The 22,633-nt window shown below is 46.5% G+C and overlaps 8 protein-coding genes across 8 annotated transcripts in view; 3 read left to right on the forward strand and 5 right to left on the reverse strand.

The window, feature by feature from the left end:
- Positions 1-4,161: 4,161 nt before the first annotated feature.
- Positions 4,162-7,300, forward strand: EURHEDRAFT_511877 (glycosyltransferase; the record flags this gene model as incomplete). Its single annotated transcript, XM_040786008.1, has 12 exons — positions 4,162-4,195; positions 4,592-5,106; positions 5,152-5,231; positions 5,279-5,331; positions 5,360-5,464; positions 5,488-6,040; positions 6,063-6,118; positions 6,141-6,594; positions 6,633-6,678; positions 6,758-6,869; positions 6,980-7,179; positions 7,286-7,300. The coding sequence occupies 12 exons, from the start codon at positions 4,162-4,164 to the stop codon at positions 7,298-7,300; spliced, it is 2,223 nt and encodes a 740-aa protein (XP_040643377.1).
- A 1,004-nt stretch (positions 7,301-8,304) lies between these two features.
- Positions 8,305-8,460, reverse strand: EURHEDRAFT_422354 (uncharacterized protein; the record flags this gene model as incomplete). Its single annotated transcript, XM_040783352.1, has 1 exon — positions 8,305-8,460. A coding segment is annotated over one exon (156 nt), but the record flags the coding sequence as incomplete, so codon positions are not given.
- A 3,930-nt stretch (positions 8,461-12,390) lies between these two features.
- EURHEDRAFT_511878 (glutamyl-tRNA(Gln) amidotransferase, subunit A) lies at positions 12,391-14,592 on the forward strand (the record flags this gene model as incomplete). The annotated part of the gene is made up of 7 exons (XM_040786009.1): positions 12,391-12,619; positions 12,677-12,972; positions 13,023-13,097; positions 13,168-13,395; positions 13,446-13,928; positions 13,981-14,285; positions 14,337-14,592. 7 exons carry the CDS (start codon positions 12,391-12,393, stop codon positions 14,590-14,592), a joined length of 1,872 nt encoding a protein of 623 aa, XP_040643379.1.
- Positions 14,593-14,991: 399 nt separating this feature from the next.
- Positions 14,992-16,784, reverse strand: EURHEDRAFT_373613 (putative allantoate permease of the major facilitator superfamily; the record flags this gene model as incomplete). The annotated part of the gene is made up of 5 exons (XM_040778550.1): positions 14,992-15,256; positions 15,320-15,501; positions 15,556-15,787; positions 15,840-16,249; positions 16,302-16,784. The coding sequence occupies 5 exons, from the start codon at positions 16,782-16,784 to the stop codon at positions 14,992-14,994; spliced, it is 1,572 nt and encodes a 523-aa protein (XP_040643380.1).
- A 524-nt stretch (positions 16,785-17,308) lies between these two features.
- EURHEDRAFT_407685 (NAD(P)/FAD-dependent oxidoreductase) lies at positions 17,309-19,509 on the reverse strand. The gene is made up of 8 exons (XM_040780629.1): positions 19,143-19,509; positions 19,048-19,092; positions 18,896-18,996; positions 18,275-18,842; positions 17,977-18,224; positions 17,708-17,923; positions 17,557-17,649; positions 17,309-17,500 (listed from the first exon to the last, which is right to left on the reverse strand). The coding sequence occupies exons 1-8, from the start codon at positions 19,174-19,176 to the stop codon at positions 17,360-17,362; spliced, it is 1,446 nt and encodes a 481-aa protein (XP_040643381.1). The 5' UTR covers positions 19,177-19,509; the 3' UTR covers positions 17,309-17,359.
- Positions 19,510-20,326: 817 nt separating this feature from the next.
- On the reverse strand, positions 20,327-20,882 carry EURHEDRAFT_445407 (uncharacterized protein; the record flags this gene model as incomplete). The annotated part of the gene is made up of 2 exons (XM_040783529.1): positions 20,327-20,575; positions 20,625-20,882. 2 exons carry the CDS (start codon positions 20,880-20,882, stop codon positions 20,327-20,329), a joined length of 507 nt encoding a protein of 168 aa, XP_040643382.1.
- Positions 20,883-21,813: 931 nt separating this feature from the next.
- Positions 21,814-22,294, forward strand: EURHEDRAFT_373616 (RidA family protein; the record flags this gene model as incomplete). The annotated part of the gene is made up of 2 exons (XM_040778551.1): positions 21,814-21,925; positions 21,996-22,294. 2 exons carry the CDS (start codon positions 21,814-21,816, stop codon positions 22,292-22,294), a joined length of 411 nt encoding a protein of 136 aa, XP_040643383.1.
- Positions 22,295-22,488: 194 nt separating this feature from the next.
- Positions 22,489-22,633, reverse strand: part of EURHEDRAFT_26813 (SUR7/PalI family protein) — a 1,503-nt gene continuing 1,358 nt past the window's right edge. The window contains exon 4 of the mRNA XM_040778152.1: positions 22,489-22,575. The gene's annotated coding sequence lies outside the window, so the exon portion shown is untranslated. The remainder of the gene's footprint in view (positions 22,576-22,633) is intronic.

Below are 22,633 nucleotides of genomic sequence, written 5' to 3' on the forward strand. Positions count from 1 at the left end.
GCGGTTTTTGTTTTTGTGTATAAAGCTTAAACGATCGCGGCGATGGGAGATGGTCCAGCAGGTTGGACAAATGTGTGAACAGTGAAAACTGACAATTCTCTACATAATCTTGTCAAGGCCCTCGATCAGTTTTTAGAACATATAACCACCCAGTCCACACTGTGCAAGTTTCTCATGCTGTCTCCCCCCGATAACGTTGTCGTGTAGTTCATGGTTATGTTGGATGAACTTGAAAGACAAGCTTATGATTTCCAAAGTGAACTTCCGCCTTCTTTTAGCTTAACATGGTGCAAATTCTTGATTCATACTACTTTCTTGCCGTGGCTACCGCAACTACAGATTGCCGCCCACGCTGGAGATCGTAGCCCGTTGAACCCGAAAGCAAGATGTGAAATGATGCAGGGGACCCGAAAAGATTGCGCATATCTTCTCCTTCGTTGCGAGTCCAGAAACCTCATTTATCAGCGTTCAAGTCTTTGATGTCAGGGGCGGAAAACTTCCCATTGGATACACGAGCTGGAGAATATAAGAACTGTTGTGCCAGAAAGGTCTAGCTTAGTACCCTTGTTTATGAGACAATTCAACCGATATCTTCATTATAGCTCGCCTAGAGCCAATAGATTTCATCAAAATCCATCTTGTCATCCTTTTCCAAGACTTAGACTTGCAAGCGATGAACTATTCCCTTCGCAATCTGCTCGCCATATTCAAATCCAACTTTTGGCCTCGGTTGCCTTGGATCGATGTCCTTGCCTATGTCGTGGCGGAGTCGTGGCACCCGGCTTGACCCTTCACAACTTTTTCGGAGCTGCTCAAAGTCCGTGTCATTATATCCACTTCCTATCACGATTGCCGCTATCCTTTTCTCGTACTCTTGGATAGCGAGATTTGCTCATTCCTTGGAAGGAGGGGACTGTCCGTGCAGAAGAGATGGAATATCCCTCAACCCCGCCTCCACGGAGTTGATGACATGAATCACTTTTAGTTGATTAGCTGTCAGAGCTGAAGAATATCGCATATTTTCACGGAAACAATTCACCCTCATACGTTGGCCTAATGCCTTCTTTCACACCAACCAAAACATGCGGAGACTTGCCGCACATTATGATGGGGATGGGTGCCATTATATTTCTTCCTAGGGCAGTTCATATAGATATCGGCTTTCGATGAACGTTGAGGTTATAAGCGACACAAGCTACTCTGTTTTGAAAATCATTCGGTACCTTATGTCAACCCCGAAGCCGATTTAATGGTCAATTTGCACCGAAGTACGGAATACCAAAGTCCGAGTATGACGCCACCTCTAAATAGAGGTAGACTTATAGGAATACTGCAATAAAATTATGATCAGAGATCCTGGGCCCAAAAGAACTGTTATATCTTAGTGGCCATCCTCGAGCCATCTACTACATATTCGCACTTGGTGATAATGTCACTAGAAGTATGTATCCGTTCAAGGGGGGTTCTTTTTAAATGCGTATTCTTCACGATTGGAAGGAAAATAAATGCGTATACATAATGGATACTTAGAGGTTGTTTTATTTACATTGGCATTCCAGTTATCTCCTCTGCAGACCAGTATTTCCGAGTCTGTTCTGCGCTCAATTATTCCTGGACCTCCTCATCCAGATGCTGCCATAATACCGGTCCGAACGAATCCAGAATCACCTTCATTTCACCCCACCGTAAGTCGGAATCACCTAGGAGACAGCTTTGAACATGGAGCTGAGCTCGAGATTTTTAAGACCCCTATGGATCACTTTATGCTGCGAAATCAATAGATACTGGTTGGCAAAGGCAGGCATGCGCTTTGCAAGGAATGGGAAGACGCGGATCTGCAAAGAATGTCACTTATTTGACCCAAATACGATGAAAAACGACTCCATCGGCTCATTGATATTATACTTCTTCAATCTGGTGGTGCATTTCGAGATTCCGGCAGAATTCCAAGCACAGTTTGAGGTAGCCCTTGATAAACATGTCGGCCGGTCGTTGTGATGATTCTGCCACCCCGTAAATCACATTCCACTGGACTCGAAACCGTTGATGCTATGGAGGCAAACCATGATCAGTCTTGGGTTTCGCTTGCCGCTACAGACATGATACTAACCAGTGACTGAATGGTATCCGCCATGTGGTTGGAAAGCCTGAATTCATGATCGCTTAGGGGTGGAGAATTTTGCGATGAATGACCCGCCATTCTGAAAGTAAGAGATAGAGAGAAATTATCAATATGAATTCATTCCACATTCTAATTCATATTACCCTTGTATCAATTTGACTATACTTAGGGCGTGTGACGATATCTACATATTGTGTTTAAACTTGTAGGAACCAACACAAAACCCGTCCTAAAGGAAACGACTAGAATAGAATCATCAATCGCGATTGGCATACGGAGGCGAGACGAAAATCCGAGTTCGTCTGATATTCGGATTAAGTGTTTGAAATATTTTTCGGCCCCCGGCTTTTATCTCGAGCCCGAACTCTCCTCATGACTAATTCGCCTCAGGGTTGATCAGAACCCTATCAGGTTTTGGGTGTTCATAAAAGCTGGTGGAAATTCCTTGACAAAAGAAAGAAAAAAGCTCATTCATCTTGAAGAATCCACTGAAAATTTTGACTCTCTTTTGCAACTTTCGTATACTCCTTGGCCAGTGTTTCAATTCTTACCCCGAGTGGTCTGATAAGAACAACTGAAATGACCTCGCCGTTCGTTGTAGTTGCTGGCGCTGCCGGCGGCCTGGGTCAGTTTGTTGTCATGGAGCTGATCAAGCGAGGCGTGGCCGTGAAAGCGCTTGTACGCCCAACACCGACTCATCCCGCACCAAAAAGCTTCGTGACGCCAATGTTACTATCACTCCTATTGGTCTCTCTTCGATAACAGCTCTAATTCGCGAACTGACTGGAGCAATATGTGTCGTTCTACACTACAGGGCTTGAAAGATGTTATCCACACCGTCCAGGGCTAATTCCTCGAGGCCTCTGTGGCCGCTAAAGTTCCAAGATTCATCTCTTCCGACTTTTCTCTCGACTTCACCAAGACAAAACCCGGATCCAACCGCAACATGGATCTACGCCGTGAGTTTCACGCCCGGCTGAAAGAGTCGGGGCATTTCATGGAAAAGTATACTCAACAGTGGCTTTATGGATCTTATGGTTGGCGACCCACTGATTATCAATCATAAAAGCCGGAAAGTTGCGTACATCGGTTCGACAACGCAATTGTTCGACTTCATTACTATGGCTGATACAGCTGCTTATACGGCTGCTGTTGTTGTAGACCAAAAACTTGTACCTAATTTCCTCCGCATTGCTAGTGATGTCGTTAATGTAAAGGATATTGCCGAGGCATAGATAAATGTGGAAGAAGCACGATATAAGGTCTCATGGATGGGCTCCATCGGCTCCACAGGGTTCATGATTTGAGCCTTGCGTCTTTTGGGGGGTGAGAACGAAATATTTCCTGCTTGGCAGGGTATGCAATACATGGCAAACATGTTCTCTGGCGCTGGGAAACTCGAGCCGCTGGATAACAACCGATATCCCGAGCTCACTTGGACAAAGATTGAGGATTTCTTCCGAGAACACAAGAATAAGAAGTGATCCAGCCACACAGTTATTTGTGAAGACTTATAGACTCCTCCACTTATTGATGTGTGTTCGTTTAGATCTGCATTATGTTTATTGCGAGACGATGGTGGACTCGGCGCTCGGCTTGGTTAGGGCTATGTATATATCACAGTTGTAATTTTGGTCGATTTCTGTATTCATCTAATGTCCAATCTCTCTCGAGACCACCAGACAGAGCTAGATGGCGAGCATGGAAATTTTAGACAAAAGATGCCCAGGGATGTCTCCATTCGTGGGTGTAGGTCATGAACAGGTCCCTGTCTGCGCCCTCACTGAGCAGCCTAGATTTGGTCTATGTTGAACAAAGGGATACTTCCAGTGTGGCTGAGCGGGGCAGTGAAAGCGATGTTGTTTGTATTCTCCCAGTAAACAGCTCTGAGAGATTCACGACGAGGAGGTGAGATCACTCAGATGCTTTTGCCATTCTGATAATACATGACGTCATGACATATATAGTGGCTCTAGAGCATTGCTTCCCCGGAGTCAACCCAATATATGTATGTTGTCGTGTATAGGGGTTAATATATCATGTCGTATGAAAGACGCACCGGGAAACATGATGGTATGCCGCAGCAGGCTCTGGATGGTGGGATTGATGAGACACGGACGGCACTAAACGCATACAATTCACCGAAGATGAGCTAGAGACTGGAGTTCGATTGTTAGGTGAATATTTGCTCGTTGTCCATGCAAAAATACGTTTACTGACCTATCTATACTACATAATGATCTGGTAGATATCCAGGTCAATGAACGTTAACCTAGCATCGCAGGGCTGCTGAACTACACTCGACACAATTATCTCCGGATGTGGATCAGAACAAGAGCATACGCGACATCGAAGTTGCTCAAGAAAAAGCAGGACAGCCCTTTCAAGTACATCTAAACATTGTCATTCAAGCCATTGGCTTTCGAGGTGATATTCGACTTTTCTTTGCGCTATGACAAGAACTTACAGCCCATCATCATCGAGTTCGAATAGCCACGCATCCGATTTTTCGGGACTTTGTTCTTGATGCTGGCCTTGAATTTTTTAGCATTGGAGGAGATCCTGAACAGTTGATGGCTTTCATGGTTCGGAATCCTAACCTAGTCCCCGCTTTCAGCACCATCCGCAGCGGTGCTATTCAAAGACGACGACGCGAGATGAGAGAGATCATTGACAGTTGTTGGAAGTCGTGCTTTGAGTCTGATTATGGACACCCATTTGTCGCAGATGCGATCATAGCCAACCCCCCTAGCCTGGCCATATCCATTGTGTACAACGACTTGGCATTCCTCTCTACATTATGTTTACGTGGGTTTGTTCCAATCACGTCAAAAGTTATGCAAATGAACGGCCAACTTATCTATTCTTATGGTATGCCTTGGTCACCAACTCAGTCATTTCCGCGTCCACTGTCTATCACACACCCAGAGCACTGCAAAGAAACCACTGCGAACTTCATCTCATATGCGAGCGTAGATATGATGGTTTGAGAAGGTCTCGGTGACATTGTCAACAATTTTCGCAGAAAGACATTATCACTTGATCCCTTGGACCGAATAATCGCCCCAAGCGTGATACATCGATTACAGGTGCCATGTGCCTATCTTTGGTACGACTACACCTTATACAGGAAGAATTTCATTAACAATGTGACAGGTCACCCTCATTGCTTGACAAACTTCCGGATTGGCCTTATAATATTGACGTTTGTGGATTCTGCTTCCTTCCGTCAGTTAGACTACAAGCCACCAGCTGATTTAGAAGCTTTCCTTAAAGTAGGCCCAAAGCCGATATATATCGGATTTGGCTCTATCGTGGTGGATAATCCAACAAAACTCACAAGTATTATATTTGAGGCGGTTAAGAATCTGGACAACGTGCTTTGATTTCCAAAGGCTGGGAAACATTTGGGAGCACTATTGATATCCCCGATAATATTCTTATTGTCGGAAGCTTACCTCACGACTGGCTTTTCCAACAGGTTTTGTGCATTGTGCATTATGGCGGAGCTGGAACTACAGCTGCTGGACTTGCACTAGGATGCCCGACTGTGATTGCGTCCTTCTTTGGCGACCGGCGATTCTGGGGGAGGTTCGTTGCAAAATCAGAAGCTGGTCCAAAGTCAATCCCTTATAAGAAACTGACAGCGGAAAACTTGACTGAAGCCCTTCAATTTGCATTGTTGTCATCAACAAAAGAAAAAGCACAGATAGTCGGGGGAAACATCCAGAAAAAATTGGGGGCAAGGGATGCTGTACGTAGCTTTCATCGACACCTTGATCCAGAATCATTACGATGTGCCATCTGTCCCTCTCGTCCGGCAGCATGGTATACCAAGGACACAAAGATTGGTTTTTGTGCTTTTGCTGTAGCTGTCTTGGTCAGTAAGGGTAAGCTCAAGCCTAAGGCTGTGGTTCTGTAGGTTTAATCCATAACTTAGCCATCGCTCTAAAGAATATGAAACCTATCGTGATTCGACAGGACCAGTTAGCGCTAGTGCCCAAATTTTTTTTCGAAGCCATTGCGAACTTCATTACTGGCATTGCGAGTGTCCCGGCAGATATTGTTGCTAACATGATTTCCGCAAACCACGGTATAAGCCACCCCCATGTGCACAGTGATTCTCTATATCAATGTGGTTGTCCCAGTCACGAAGCATTATGGGCTGACGGCGGACGTGCCGAAAACGAAGAGGGACCTGGGCTCCTGGATGAGGGTGGACATATCGATGCAAACATATATGAGAATGGGCAGCATGAGAGGAACTCCTTGCCCGAGTCAATTAATGAGCAGGATGGAGACATGCTGCCTCAACAAAAGCAGACTATGAGCAGCATGAATTCGGCGATTGGATTTCGAGGTTTCATGTCAGAGGCAGCGCTGCATGGCATGAGAGGGTTAAAAAGATTCTTCGACGTCGTCGTCTGGCTACTAACAGACCTTACGCTCAGCATGACAAAGGGTTTTACAATGTACCCAAATTATACCATGACGTTACGGTTCAGCCCAGTCCGAAAGTGACCGGGTTTCGAAGTGGGCTAAGGGCTGCCAGAACCGTATGTCTATTCTTCGTGATATTTCGCTCTCCCCTCTTCCTATGTGCGTTATACTCATTCGTTCTAAATTTTATTATAGAAATTCAAGGACGGTTTCTACCATGGTATCACAGTGCTCGCCACTCAGCCCAGTCATGGCCTCAAAGCCGACGGAGAGAAGGGGTTGGCCAAGAGAGTAGGAAAAGGCATCGGTGGGCTATAGTTAAGCCTACTGCGAGTAAGCCATAAATCCCATTATTCTACCTACAATTCAAGATAATTCCAATTACAAGTCATTATCTTCTGACAACCGTGCAACTAGGCCTATGGGGGCTAGCAGGATATCCTTTGAGCGGCCTGTGCAAGAAGCTTCTCAAGTCGCTAGGCAAAGATATAGAAAGACACATTATTCAGGCACGGATTGCCCAGGGCCATGAAGAGTTACAAGCATCGTCAACCGAGGAGAAAGCTGAGGTGGTCGATAAGTGGGCTCTCATCGAAGCGGAACAACGAGAACCAGCTGTTTGCCGAGGTTGGCTCCTTGGCCCACGCCCAACTTGTAGAAGCGGTTTTCGACCATGCGTATCCTGGCATTTGGAGTCGACCTCTTTCTGGAGCAGAATGTCAGCTACTGCCTTATTAGGATACAGTAAGGCTTTTGACAGTTGACTTTGGCCCTCATATCCTCCACGTCTGGCTTGGCACCATGTTCAAGCAGCAGTTGACCAATCTCTTTACGTCTGCTTTCCGCAGCCTCAAGAGACGTCTTACCTTTAACGTTAGAGACGAGCGTCTAATAGTATATTCGCAATCTGCAGGCGATTATTTACTGTGGCACACAACAGAGGGGAATGGTCATAAACGTCCGAGTCACGATCAGCCCTCTTGTCAGGTAACAGTTTTACTGCTGACTCTCGACCATAATCAGTGGCAAAGGACAGCGGTGTACAGCCTTCGCAATCGTGTAGTTAGGCCCTTACTGGATCGTCTTCGAGGATATTATTGACCGCAGAGTCCAGTCCAAAATAAGCTACGACGAAGATACTCCTGACAGACTTCGAAGCATCCTCATTTTCACGGGGGTATAATAATACGCCGGCGCATCAAAAGCTGTGCGCACACTATTAGTTTCGCATCGTCCTTCAATAATCGCATAATCAAAGTTCCTGGAACTGGCCGTTCTCGAGCATGGTGGCCCCATTTCAGACAGACATAGCCATACAGGCAATATTTTGCCATGTGTTCCAGTCCTTTTGCCTTTTCACGAGGCGTAGGTGGTTTAATATAATGAGCAACAACTTCTCCAACGACGTCATACGTCAGTAGAACTCGGTTTACTTTACAGTAGTGAGGAGATTACATTTGAACTTCTGCCACAAGCAGGAATATACGAGAGCCATTATGCTGAGCATAATATCTATTAAATTCGATTGAATTGGGAGAGAGATACATCAACATGGTTAAAACTAGCCTACCATATTCCCACTATCAACCAACGAAGATAAACAATCACCAAACCATCACCAGTCCAAAGGGACTGATGAACCACAGATTACCACTAACCCGTCTTCTCTACCATTTTCAAAGGTGACCCTTAGGTCCAGGATGGCCATGGCCTTTGGGGAGGAGTGCAGGCCCCGGATTAGGGCAACTCGGCACCTTCTCTTCAGGGACACAAACTCCGGTTTGCCAACAGTATGCAGCGCCGGGACCGCATGTTTTCCGAACAGGCTGGCCCCCAGCGGCACATTCGAAGAAGCTGTGGCAGTCATGGTGATCAGGCCAGGCGTGTCCGGGCTTGCAAGGAGGGAGGGGATGCTTTGGATCCGGGTGTACTGGAGGGTTCGCTGGAGCAGCGTGCTTTGGAGCCGGGTGCACTGGAGGAGAGCTTGATGGAGGAAGGTGCTCTGGAACAGGGTGCTTTGGAGCCGGGTGCACTGGAGGAGGGTTCGCTGGAGCAGCGTGCTTTGGAGCCGGGTGCACTGGAGGAGAGCTTGATGGAGGAAGGTGCTCTGGAACAGGGTGCTTTGGAGCCGGGTGCACTGGAGGAGGGTTCGCTGGAGCAGCGTTCTTTGGAACCGGGTGCACTGGAGCAGCGTGCGCCGGAGCATCGTGGGCTGGAGGAGGATGCGCTGGAGCAACATGCGCTGGATCAGGGTGCGCCGGAGGGTGCGCCGGAGGGGCTGCGGAAGCAGCAGCGATAAGAGCGACCAAGACAATTGAAGTTCGGAAATACATGTTGACCTGTACATAGGTTGATTAGCCAAAGATTCTGGTGGGAGGCATCTAGCACATACTTGTTTTGCTTTGGCAACAGTAGACGAGGCAAGTAAGTATACAAGCTATCAATGTTATCGATGTAAAATGATTTGAATGATTTGGTTGTGTTTTTAAAATGAATCGAGTTGGTCAATTGAGGGCTTTTATAACTTTACAGGCGCTGGCCATGATATGAATCCGTATGCTGCAAAGAGTACTGCATGCAGAAGTCTACTTGCATTCCACATTGTCTTCGGTATTATGATGCTTCGCCACACATCGAAGTTTGCAGTGACAAGAGAGTCGAAGAATTCCAAGACTATAATGGCTGCAGCTTTGGGACACATGCATTCTTCCGATCTCGTAACATGCATAAAATTATATCCGCATCCATCTTCAATCATGATAGCAGCCTTTTTCAGCAGCTGGAAATGCCCAGTTCCGGTCCTTGACTCGGCGCTGGTATAAGCGCTGAATACATCAATGAACAAAACCCATGACAAACATGATATTGTATTATAGTAGACATGTATAGCAGCATTCTTGTGGATACCTCTGGTATGTTTGATGTTTCCGGCGTTTATGCAACACGTGACCTTGAGCTGTTCGTGATGAAAATTCAATACGAGATAGCGAGGGCAATCTGATGAATTGGATGTGTTAGTTTGGGGTATGTTCAATCTAGACTTATTTCCAGAATAGCATTGCACGGCGAAGCCGGCAGGGCCTCGATAGGAGATGCTAGCTTTAAATAGCCATACGGTGGTCTAATAAACAATCAATATCATCTTTTTTCAGCTATTTAAAAATTTCCGCTGTCTGTCATAGTCTCGGGGAGATTATGAGCTACATGAGACCGGTATTGTAAAGGTCTAGTTTAACGATTAGAGTGATACATTCTCACCAATAGATATATACGCTGACTTTCTCCGGGACTTCGAATATCAATCCAACTATAAATCCGTATCAAGGCGCCGTAACGTACTATTTCTGGCAGCTATATAAGCACTTGCTTGTATAATTTAGATTCAAGGGATATAAATTCTTGCGTCCAAAGTCCAGGGGATAACTCATCAAGCACTGCCGCCAATTCAACATCCGTTTAGTATGATTCCGTATATAGCACTCCAGTACGAGTATGTATTTATAATTATGCTCCATCATATGTGATTAATAGGCACTAGCTTTTCACCAACTCGTATGCCCTCACAGAGATTGAGATAGCGACAGAAATACGACCAGATTCAGTACTCAAGGTGAGGTTTTGCAACTGTTTCTCCATGTCCCTTTTTCTGAGTTGCTTGAGACATTAGTTTTGGCTATCGCTGATAGTGGACTTAGAATTCTGTCGGTACACAGACCACAGGGGTCTCAATAAAACTATCTCATGGTGCCCATGGTGAAGCATTAGTGAAGACTCGGAAAAGCTCACACGGTATGTTCAACATTTGCTTTGGTTGCCAGAAGCTAATCCATGTCAAGGTACCTGGGAGACGAAGAGGCAACAAAGCATGCACTCAATTAAGAAGGATACTTCCGAACAGGTGACCTCTTGCAGCGAGTAAGAGACAAGTATGCTTTTGAAGGCCATACCAATTCCGACTATAAGTCCTAAGCTTCGCACGATCTGAAAAAAAAGTCGCTGTTCACTGATACCATTGGCAGTTATTCTCTTCTACTGTTACCGCATCTTGATTCCTGAGCTTGAGTACAGCTTGATGAGCCTTCTCTATATTGCGGAAGCATATATCATTGCTGCCTCTAGCGGTGAAGCCCGAGAATTTGCAGCCACTATTGTTCGACTGCAAACTCCATCCGATTTCGCTTGCGGGTCCGGTGGGTATGAAAGCAGATTTCCTGCAAAAATCCAAGGCGACCTTTCCTCACTTCCGACCACTCACAAATTGCCTGCTTCTCTTCGGATCCTTCATGATGGAGAAAGTATTTCTTACACAGCGGGTGGGAAACCAATCAAGCATGGTCTGCTCTAGAAATTCTTCAACGCTACTTGAATCATTAGTTTATACTGTTCGGAAGCTGGCGTTGAATACTGGGTTAAGCAAATTGGCCCATCCCCATCCGGGACTTGTCCATGGAACTGGTAGGGCTACAGCATGATTGGCTGAAAATATAACATTACAATGGTGTATTTAGGATTAAAATCAAGGGACCCTACTTTAGAGGACATTCTGGCGGCATTACTTAAATTGAACTATGTACTTGTAGAAGTAAACACCTTGTACACGTATGGAGTGGACTGAAATTTCGCCGTTCGAAGCGAATGAGTCGTTAGAAGAAGGCTCTAATGGGCTACATCACTGTCTTATTGATCAATTATCTGGATACCTATCTATTACGGGGCCTGCCAAGGTCTATCCGGCTGTAGTTAGGACCATTACTAGCGTATCTGAGTATGTATGTCGACGAAGGGGATCGGGGAAGCCTTGTTCGGGAGCCAGGGCTTTCTTTTCTCGATTCTACTGAAATCGCTTTCCGTCTTCCGAGAATGGCGCTGGTCTGTTAGGCCTCTCAGCAATATCCATAATAAATACCACGGCAAATCAATTTGGCGAGCTCCATGGCTCAGAGTTCTTCCAGGTCGACCTGTATTCGTGTCACAGACACTAATCTTTATCAGTCACTGACTCTACGGTTCTTCCCAAATATCCTCTTTGGTAACCCAATGTGAATGGTAAGGAAAAGAGAACTATGGCCATGCCTTAAGGAGCCATAAATACCAGCATTGATATTCTGAACAGGCGTCTATGAGAATTATTAGCCTCATTTCTATTCATGCCATTTTCCGGCATCCAAATCCATCGTGACTGATGGTTCGTTTGGTGGGTAATACATATAATTTTACTCTTTTAAAAGAAAGAACCCGCAATCATCTGCTCTCAATAGAACAAACAAGTATCAAAGACAGATAGACCTTTTACTCTAGACCTCAAGTATGCACGAAACAATTTAGTCAATCCACTCCTCATCACAGCTAAGTCAACTTTGCAAATAGTGTCAAGAAACCCGCAAGCAACACATTCCTTTTGAGAAAAGGGGCAGCAGGATTTTTCTGCACTATGACGAGTTTCCCGATCTACCGCCCCAGACTGTACGGTTGTCTCTGTCATGAGGCAGAGAATTCACAAATTCAAATATATAAACCATTGGATAATGAAGGATGCTGCGGAGGCTATTTTGCGGAAGCTTTCCGAAATCAGCATGTCGATTGTCGTCTTCTTCCGACTTGGAGTATCCACTTGATGTAGGCCAAGGAGCTATCCTGAGGACCTTTGTCCCCGGCACACCTGACTATGGTTATGTTATGTATTAAAGTCATTCAGTCCTCTGACGGACGGCCTTTGATCCTCCAGGGTCATTATGGCTAGGATCAATTGCAGCTTCAGCTGTCAGCATTTTCGAAGCCATGCGGCTCTTTTTTTTTCTGGATTTGTTCTCGCCAATGCGGCTTCAATTATGAGCAATGGGAATTTGGTCACGTTGGACGATGTCAACTATTATACGGGTAGTCCTTCTGTGTCGAAAATTGTTTCTGTCGGGTTCAATTCAAACTACTCCAATGCAGACGTTTTCCCCATCACAATCATTCGGACAGACGAAACAATGCTCACAGGCGACATTCTGCGAGATGTAATTTCAAACTATTCGTCCTCGGACGATGTTTTCCAGCCTGGGTTTCTAAATAGTGAGTTTTGATCTTCACTCCACTCTCTTAAATAATTCACGTCTAATGTATTCGCAGCAATCTTCCTGGATTACGACGGACATAGTCATGGCAAGATTGACTCGTCTATTCACGAAGCCTTGCAGGGTATGAACAATGAAGTTATTCTGGCTTCGCCTGCATATACATCCGAAATGCCTATTAGAGCAGCCAAACTGCACCGTGATATCCCCAAGGGTCCATATTTCTTTTCGCCTTCCACGGGGGAAATCTATCAGGCATTCCGACTCTATTCCGACCATCAGCTCGCTTTTACCGAGGCCACCATCAGTGACGGAAAGGATGGGTATAAGCCTCTACCGGCTGTGACAGAGGTAAACAAACTTTAACTGGACTGCACTGCAAATGATCTAATCTGTTACAGGGAGCTATGACAAAGAGCGTCGCTGTGCCATCCCGGCTGTACTATACACCCACCTCAGAGAAGCCACTTTTGGGGGTGAGCCTGTCAGAAAAAAAAAAAAAAAAAAAAAAAGCCATATGGAACACGGCTGACTAACTCTGTATAGTTGCGACTAGGCGTCAAAGACATCTTTGATTTGAAGGGCTTGCGAACCAGTGGTGGCAACAGAGCTTTCCACGATCTCTATCCACCACGAAACGCTACTGCCCCAGCATTACAGCGCCTGAAAGATGCGGGTGCTATCATTGTGGGAAAAATGGGTACCGTGCAATTTGCCAATGGCGACAACCCGACCGCTGATTGGGTTGACTTCCACTGCCCATTCAATCCGAGAGTAAGCCACTGTGCCAACTCTGACAAATCTTGTGCTGACAGCCTTCTCAGGGAGATGGCTACCAAGCTCCCGGTGGCTCCTCATCAGGACCAGGGGCCGGAATAGCTGCCTATGACTGGCTGGATATTGCTGTGGGAAGCGACACTGGTGGCTCTATGCGCCACCCCGGTGGAATGCAGGGCGTCTATGCAAACAGACCCTCTACTGGAGCGATTGCTCTCGACAATGTCCTTCCTCTTTGCCATGCACTTGATACGGCAGGTGTCTTTGCACGTGATGCTGTAACATGGTCAAAGGTTATGCATGCATGGTACCTCAACTTTGCAGACTACAGACAATACCCGAAACGGATTTTCTATCCCATGTCCTCATTTCCAGATGCAAGCACCGAGGCTGGGTCGCTCCTTGAGAACCTTGTAGTCAATCTCGAGGAATTTCTTGGTACCAAGCGGGAACCTGTCAACGTCTACTCCCATTGGAAGAAGACACATCCGTCAGAAGGTCCGGCGGATATAGCAGAATTTTTAAATACAGTAAGTACAAATGGTTGCAGAAAATCAATTGATAAAGACTAATTAGTCCCAGACATATGCCGTTCTTACATCCGTCGATCAGTATCGCTCCCTCGCATTGCCATTCTACGCAGACTATGCAGAGAAGCATGACGGTCGTCGACCATTTATAAATCCCGGACCTCTAGTGCGATGGGCCTGGGGTCAACAGAATGGAGGAAATGCAGCCTACGAGGTGGCCATAAAGAACAAAACCATCTTCGAGCACTGGTGGGGATCAGAAGGTTTCGGAAAGAAAGACAAGCACACCTGCTCTGAGGGAATCTACATCTATCCCTACACCAAAGGAGAGACACAATATCGAAACGTCTACTATGAGTGAGCTCCTCCATTATCAAGAGCAAACAGCGCAGAAAACTAACTCTTTAGCGCCCCAACTGATCCTCCGATGGGCTTTAAGGATGGTCGTATCTCCATCATGGGTAGCGTTCCTGACCTGGTAGTTCGCGTCGGGGAGATCCCTTACAACTCTACTGTGACACTAAAGACGGAGTATATGCCAGTGACTATGAGCTTTGTTGCAGCCAGGGGATGTGACTTGATGCTGGTGAACTTGATAGAGAAGCTGGAGAAGGCGGGTGTTTTGAAGCCTGTCAGTACAGGTCCGATGATGTATCCCGCTTAGCTTTGAGTCACTCACGCCAGCTGTCAGATATCATTGTCTATTTCCTGGGATATTATGAGATTTAAAGATTATTTGCTAGTTTACTTACTGGTTGCAGAAGCAATCAATTATGTAGACCGCATTCGCGGGGCTGAAATACATTTCTTATTGTGTGAAGCTGAGAAAGTGAAGGATCAGAGGAGGCATTGAAAGTATGTTGTTTCTGGTATCAAATTTGCCGTCTATTTAAAACTGTACTATCCGAGGATCATCGAGACAGAATGAAAAATGTAGGCTATATAAGTATATTTCTGCAGATATTAATCCATATAATTATGCTAGACTTCGTTCAACTCTTCACTAACATCCATTTTGAACTCAGAGTAGAGCTACATTACAACCAGCTAGTCCACTGCAATTTCATAGAGGATAGACAAACTTGAGATTTTCTCTGTCAGTCTTATCCAAGTCCCGCTCCCCAATCTTCACGATCTCGCTTCCCGTATCAATAGCTTCATCCCCTTCTGAGTCCGTTTCTTTCTCGGCGAGAAGTCGTTCACGACGTTGGTTTTCACGTTGGAGGTAGAAACGAATAATGATACACATCGCCGGAGAAATAAACCAGAATGCCGTCATAAAGGCCCATGGTAAGACATAGCGCGGTTTGTATTGCGGTTGCCAGAATCTGGAGTTTTTCCTCGATGTCAGTTTACTCTTTTCTTCATGTAACTATACTTAGAATACTCACTCGGGCGAGATCATGTTGGCAACTGAAGCAGCCACAATACACGAGGTCATCAGGGTAAGTTTCTTCGTGTGGCCTGTGGTAGTCGTTCCGGCCCAATTGAGACCGAGAAGATAAGAGGGCTTGAATGTTGAGACCTGGGTTCCGACTACCAAGGCTACTTTATTGGACCAAGGGGACGCCAACTGTATAGTTCACAGTTAGTGGCTGGGCAAGTCTTCTGAATTGGCCCGGCTCACCTCGATAATACCACCAACGAAGCAGGGGATGTAAGAAATAGCACATGTATATCCGGTTCCGAGTTTGGTGCTGTATAGTAAAGTTGCCGAGCCAAGGATCAGAATAAACCCCCAGAGCGGCTTGATTATATTGAAAAGGGCACTTTCTGCTGGTGTGAAGCCGAATCCGACGACGATTAAAGGTAGTTGTTGCGATGTATTATTCGGGAGTTCGTTGAAGAACATGTGGAAACTAAGAAAACCCAGAAGTTAGTGAGAATATCCTAATACGTTGGGAATCTCACATGAATAGCCAACTCTTCAAGTCAGTAAAGGATTCTCGCACTTGAGACCACTTGAAGGTCGAGTTGGTAACTCCAGCATGGGTCGAGCGGATAATCTGAATTGTGTGGACCTTCTCTTCGGTCGAAAGCCACTTAGCGTCCAGGGGAGAGTTGGGTAGGAAAATGAGGAGAGGGACAAAGATAGCAAAGGTCATGACAGCACAGATTATATGGAGCCACTTCCACGAGTTTATGTTGCCGGCCAGAACGCCCGTATTGTCGTCAAGAATGAGTTTATATGCAATCATTGTGAGCATGACGTTGGCCATACTCCCAAATGCCCACCACAGTAACTGCACCCATGGGCTCTTCTTCGGCGGAAAGAAGGCCTGATGTAGAACGGCAGTTGAAGGGATAATCTGTGACTCTGTCTGTTTGCCCGTCAGCATAATGTTGGGAGCATACGCAGACGACCAGGCTTACCATTCCCAAAAGAAACCGCACCGCCTTCATCTGCTTTCCTGTCTTGACAGCAGGATGGACACCTATAAAAAGAGCCCAGAGAAAGAGTGAGCCTGTAATGAAGTGCTTGTGCCCAATGCGCTGCGATATCCAAGCACCTGGCCAGAGCGCAACGAGATAGCCGGCATAGAACAGGATAAAAAGCTCATTGTACTCATTCTTGGTCATCTCAACATCCTTGAAAATTCCCATGGTACTGGCCTGAGAGAGAGTCGACTTATCAAGATGGATCAAGAAGGAAATCCACCATGTTTGGATGAGCAGGAACCAGAAATTTTTGCGGATAACTTTCCCCTCAAGCTCAGGGGTCAGAGGACTGACCTTGTCTTTGTTCTTGTTGTAAAATATCGTCGTGTCATCGGCATCCCGTTCATCCACTACCTGTGGATGATGAGAAGATTCGTCGGCTGCCACTCGCGCTTGGGTGTTGTTTCCGTGCTTCATGCCAGCAGACCTTAGCATGATGATATTGAAAATCTAGCCAGAGGAACAAGTAAAAAAGAACGACGGCACAGTTGTCAGGTACCTGTACCCGGTCAGATTTAAATCTCAGTAAACGACTGCGCCTGTCTCGGGACAGCCCGATTTACTTGGGCTTAGCTTTTATCAAGGTTCCCAGTAGCCCCCTGGCAATTTCTTGTTTGCCTTGGCACACTCAAGGCTGACACTCTGTGGGCGGGTGACAGCGTCAGCACTGGTACCTTGTTAGCAAGTATCCCGTCGATCAAGACAAGCGCCATATAGCAGTCCGCTCTTGGCTCGTATTTCCGGGACGGCTTGGCTGCATCGGGGGGACCTTGGGGTATATAATATGTCGAGATTTGATGGTCATAGATGGCTAGAATTCACGGAACAAAGGAGCCTTATACTTGAGCTTTCATTTACCGCGATTGCCACCGCAAAATCTATACGTCAATATTTCTATGTCTTATATAAAATTTAGGAAACCAAAGAGACAATAGACGTAGGTTCGGAACAAATTCATTGACCTAGATCTGCTGCATGCATTGCCCTATCTGTCAGGAGATGTGCGAAATATCCCGCGGTCCACCGGGACCTTCTTCGAGACCGTTCCTTCGAGGGACCTCCGGCCGCCAGCGCCAGAATGGGAGCATGTACGATGCGCTTTGATCGCCATGTTCTAAAATATCGGCAGCATGCTGTCGGACATTGGTCAGCCGGGAGCCACGAGAAAACAGGTAGGGAATTTATTCACCTCGCCAAGAACTGGAAGGAACTTTGCCCCATGGCCACTCCCTCCGGTGCAAACAAAGACGGAATTTTCCGCATAGGTGGGAACGTAGTCGATCTGGCGTTATAAGTGATCAGTATATAGGTTTGGCTTAATATACCAGCAAGACACTAACCAAAAAGGAATTGTCTAGCGAGTCTGTATACCAGCAGAGCTTCGTAGAGTCGAAGGGGACACCGCTGAATTCAGGTAAAAATATTGAAACAAACTGTTTGATGGCATAAAGAGCAGATTCCTGAAGCTGAGAGCACTTTTCCGGCGGCAGAGGCACTGACCACTGGCCATCTTGCGTGAACGGAGTGCTCTCAGGTGCTGGCTGGAAATTGGTGAACTGGATGGAAATTGATTAGCGGATATTAACAACGAATGGCAATTCGTTCTCACTTTGATTCCACGATAACCAATCTTCACTAAGCCCTCTGGAGTACGTGGCAAGACATAGATACTGCCGGTGTCCTTGCCAGAACTGTCTCGAGGAATACTTTTCCATGTCATCACAGGAAACCGCTCAGGTGAATATTTGTCCCACAGCTCGGTATTGGCCGGATCAATCTTGAATGTGGCAAGGCTTCCCGCTGAAGACTCAAGAAAATAACTCAATTCAGGAAGAATCTGTGTTGAAAATGATCCGGCTATATTCGTCAGCAAGCGCATGACCATATGGAAAAATGCTATAGCTTACCAGCAACAACCACCACATCTGCATTGTGCAATTGGCCGTCTTTCGATTTTATCCCCGTCACTCTCTCCTTGCCGGAGTCGATCTCACTGCTCGACTTCACAAGTGACTCAACAGCCCCCTTTGCGGGACCGAAGCGGAATTCCACACCCTTGTCGGCAGCGACCTTCTGATAGTATGCACAGGCATTACTGCATCTCACAAATCCGGCCAGCGAGTCCAGGACTGCCTCATAGGTGCTTGCTGGTGAGGATTGTGGAATCTCAAAGTCGAGTAGCTTGTCCTTCCAGCCCAGCTTGTCAGCGCGCCGACGGTCCTCGGGCTTGCCTTTGATGAACTGAGTGTCTCGCAGACCATCTCGTTCCATATTGGCCAATGTTTCCTTCTCAAGAGCACCCAGGACATCCGATGGTTGCACTCGAAGCATTCCGCTACCGACAAATATTCTCTGGTCATTCGAGAGATCGCTCTGCTCCAAGAGACCATGTTTCTCGTCCTCCAGCACCCAAGCCTTCCGAGCCTCTATGGCGAGGCGTTGGTAGTGAAGCTTTTTACCGTATGAGGCGCGAAACTGTGTTGTATGTATTGTTAATGCCGCCCAGGAAATGCCGTCGACTGACTCACGATCTTGTTGTGGTCAACAGACGCAGCCTGTACACCATCGGCTGCGGGATCATATCCATTTTCATCATACTGGCTTCGGTCGAATACAGTGACCTTGTAATCTGCGACAGCATAAGCAAGTGTCATTTATTCTCCTCATGATTCCGTTTTACTTCTGTCCTGCAACGCGACGGCCAGCGAGAGGCCGAAAATGCCGGCTACGAGATTGGTCAGCTAACCTAATTGGAATCGGTTACACTACACATACCTCCGATGATGGCAACTGACTTGGATTCTGTCATTTTCTAGTCCCTGTGGTTCTTCGTGTCTCTTGAGGATATGTGCAAGTGCGGGCAACCTTCTGTCGATGAGTCCCCGCAGCAGAGCCAAGAAGAGCCGCCCACAGGGTACTCCCCCTATGAGAAAGCAACATAAGTCTGTGGGCATATTTAAGTGCGGAACTATACCTGTGGATGTGAACGCCTAGTGATTTGCTTGGCACCAGTTTTTCGCAATTGGCGGTGCTCGGCGCCGAAGACATCAGAAGTCCTGCGATGCAACGAGCAATGGCAAATATGGATTACCTTATAAATTTATGGTTCTCAAAGGTATCTGATTTGGGCATAAGGGCTTGCCGTTCTTACAGCCAGGTGGTGAGGAGGCCTTGGTGTATGGTGATGAGGGCATTGATGAGGGTGCTGTTTGCCAGGTGTGGGATTACGGGTGCAGGGTATCTTACGGATATTGCTGATTTGTTTGCAGATATCCAAAGTGTTACCGAGGTGGTAGTAGTTAAGCAGTTTAGGATTCGGTAAGCCGGACTCGGGAGTGGTCTCATTAAAGTACAATTACATTATTCGTCTAGATGGTTATACAAGTAGTTTCCCATCCCGATCGGGGAATCTTCATGGGCCTACCAGGCTTACATTTCCGTTTCCGTAAACGCTCCATGGCATATCATCAGTTCTGGATTGGATTGTTGATTAACTTGTGAAGGCTGGCAAGGCCCTATGTTCAATATGGCATTTTAATTCCACCAACAATCCTGAGCAGATTCATGTCAAGGCTTACAGTCTGTACACGGATGGGTTATGGCTTGTATAACATGTCTCCGACTGAATCGACATCCCGCAATGGAAGCTGGTAATTAAATTCTTTTCGCTCTAGCCACATGTAGTTTCAAGGAACTGTACAGTAAAGCTCAAGGCCTCCCCTGTGCCCATCCGCATCGAAGACGTTTCTGTTGCTGGTCAGGCACAAGTTCACGCCAAGAAAACAGCAGTGGCGGCATACCTAGGGTGAAACGGACAGTACAACATGGCCTTGCACGCGACTACCACACCCTGTGGACATATGAGGATTTCGCTGCCAATCTGCAGTACAGGGCCTGCTGAAGTCGATCCGGCTTGCGGTTCGAATTGTTGAAAATAGGATTTCTCGAAGTAGAATGCCTTAGCCGATTCGCTGTTTCCGCCTCACCCAAACCTCCTTGTCGGTGCTGTCGGCAGTCGATGTCAACGGATCACGCAGCTGCACCTCCCAGATCTTAAGCTTGTAGTTGCCACGGTCTGCCTGTCCAGAAAAAATGTCAAAAGACCAAGCATGTTTGGGGCACGTGATTCCGGCACTTAGAGTGATGCCAAAGTCTTCAATATCAAAAAGACTGCCCTTTGAAAGTGGAAATGATTGGTGGGGGCATTGCTGGAAGGGTCAGTTGTGATCTTGATTTAGATAGCCCGTCTCAACTTACATGGTCAATGGCATGAACTTTCCCTTTATATTTGAACACAAGAACCTGGTCTTTCAAGTCCTCTCCTGGCTGGTTAATGTCTGCTTCGACCGGAGCATCCTGTGGACCGGCTGTCTTGGGGATGGTGAAAGCTTTGCATGCTTGTGTGACCTGACAATCTTCATTGTCGAGGCTGAGGTCAGGGAGTGCAGACGCGAGGCCAACCGGATGCCAGGCTGCGCCTGGTTGCGATGGTCGTCCAAAGCTAAAGAAGTTCATCGCTGGTATAAAATAATGAGGTTTATCGCGGTTTGTGTTCTCCTCGGCTGTTCCCACTACGGTGGGCTATGACTACTCCTATTGGTTATTGAAGTTCGGCGCGTGAAATTTTATCCATTTCCCTATACCTAGGCGTAGATGTTTTATTTATCAAACTATGCGCTGTGTACAAATATTGGGAAACGGCCTTCGATGTACTATCATTTGTAGTGGCTAAGAATAAGCCGATTCACATCAATACTGTTGCCCTTCTATTCTAACTTCCAAGTAAAAATGCGAGACCTAGATCCAGAATCAGCTGAGCATGTGCTATTTAGCATGACGGTGTTTATGCTTGAGTCGTTTCTAGTCTTGAGAAAGACAGCTCATGTCTGTCTAGAAACCCCGTAGTCAATCGTGATCATTCTCCCTTCCCTGAGCTACTTGCGCAACTCACCGGAATCATTCCCTATCCAAATCTTGGAAAATAGGAGTCCCTGGAAAACGTAACACAGCAACGGTGGGGATGTCTCACGCATGGCAGGATGACTCTTGCCTGAAGTGTATGCAACAATGAACATAATGCCACCACCCCGGATGAAGCGATTTAAAGAAGCCAAGCAGAGGGTGAAAATTGGCGTAGGCGAAGAGCAGAAAGTCAACGTGGAGTGAGAGGCAAGTACTAGAACAAATCTGCAATTCTTCCTCGGATATTCACTTACAATACAAGCTAGATTCAGTTACTCGAAATAGAAAAGGATTAGGGCACCGAAGTAGGGCACTCTATGACGCCACGAGCGGAATACATCTTCCGCAGCATCATCCCCAACGATGATTATAAATAGAGAGCCATAACCAAGGATTAATCTTTAAAGCTTCGAGAAATCCTTTCTCTGACATTCCTCTCATCTTACTTTCGAAATAAGAACGCACGCCTACATTAAAACACACAATGTCCCACCTAACCTACTACAACTACCCGGGCGTCGGCGAACGCAACGCCCAGAACTTCAAATACAGCCAAGCAGTCCGCATAGGCGATCGAATTGAGTGTTCAGGACAGGGTACCCTCCCCTCCCCTCTCCCTCTCATTTTCCTTGCGCCTCGTTTCAATCCATAGCTGATAAATCCCAGGCGGATGGGATCCGAACACAGGAGAGTTCCACCGTGAAATCAACGCGCAAATCGCCCAAGCCTTCGCAAACGTGGACCTAGCCCTGCGCACCGCCGGCGGAAAAGGGTGGGCGCAGGTATTCCGCGTGAATTCGTACCATGTGCCGATTAACAATGAGGCACTGGAGGCTATGGTGAGAAATTTCAGACAGTGGGTGCCGGGGCATGAGCCGTTGTGGACTTGTGTGGGGGTTTCGAGGCTGGGGGAGGATGATATGAGGGTTGAAATTGAGGTTGTTGCGCATGATCCGGGGTCTTAGGTCTGGTTTTGGACGGGGAGTATGCCTTGTCTGTTTATATTTGGTTCTGGGACTGGTGCCAGAGTGTTTTGGGTAGGTTGGCGCTGGATTGGGTGGTCTAGAGCGTTCAATTGTGATACTGCGCCGTGCCTTGGCTGTAACAGTAATTTACCAAACTACACTGGTTTACGGAGTACTGGATCGATAATAGTGACAGCAAGTAATTGAAGGAACGTGGGTATCTAGATACAAGCAAGATCTATTGACCTGAGTCAAATGCGCGAAAAAAAAAAAAAAAAAAAAAAAAAAAAAAAAAAAAAAAAAAAAAAAAAAAAAAAAAAAAAAAAAAAAAAAAAAAAA

The sequence above is a fragment of the Aspergillus ruber genome (genome assembly GCF_000600275.1).
Source record: "Aspergillus ruber CBS 135680 unplaced genomic scaffold scaffold00001, whole genome shotgun sequence".
NCBI lineage: Eukaryota > Fungi > Ascomycota > Eurotiomycetes > Eurotiales > Aspergillaceae > Aspergillus > Aspergillus ruber.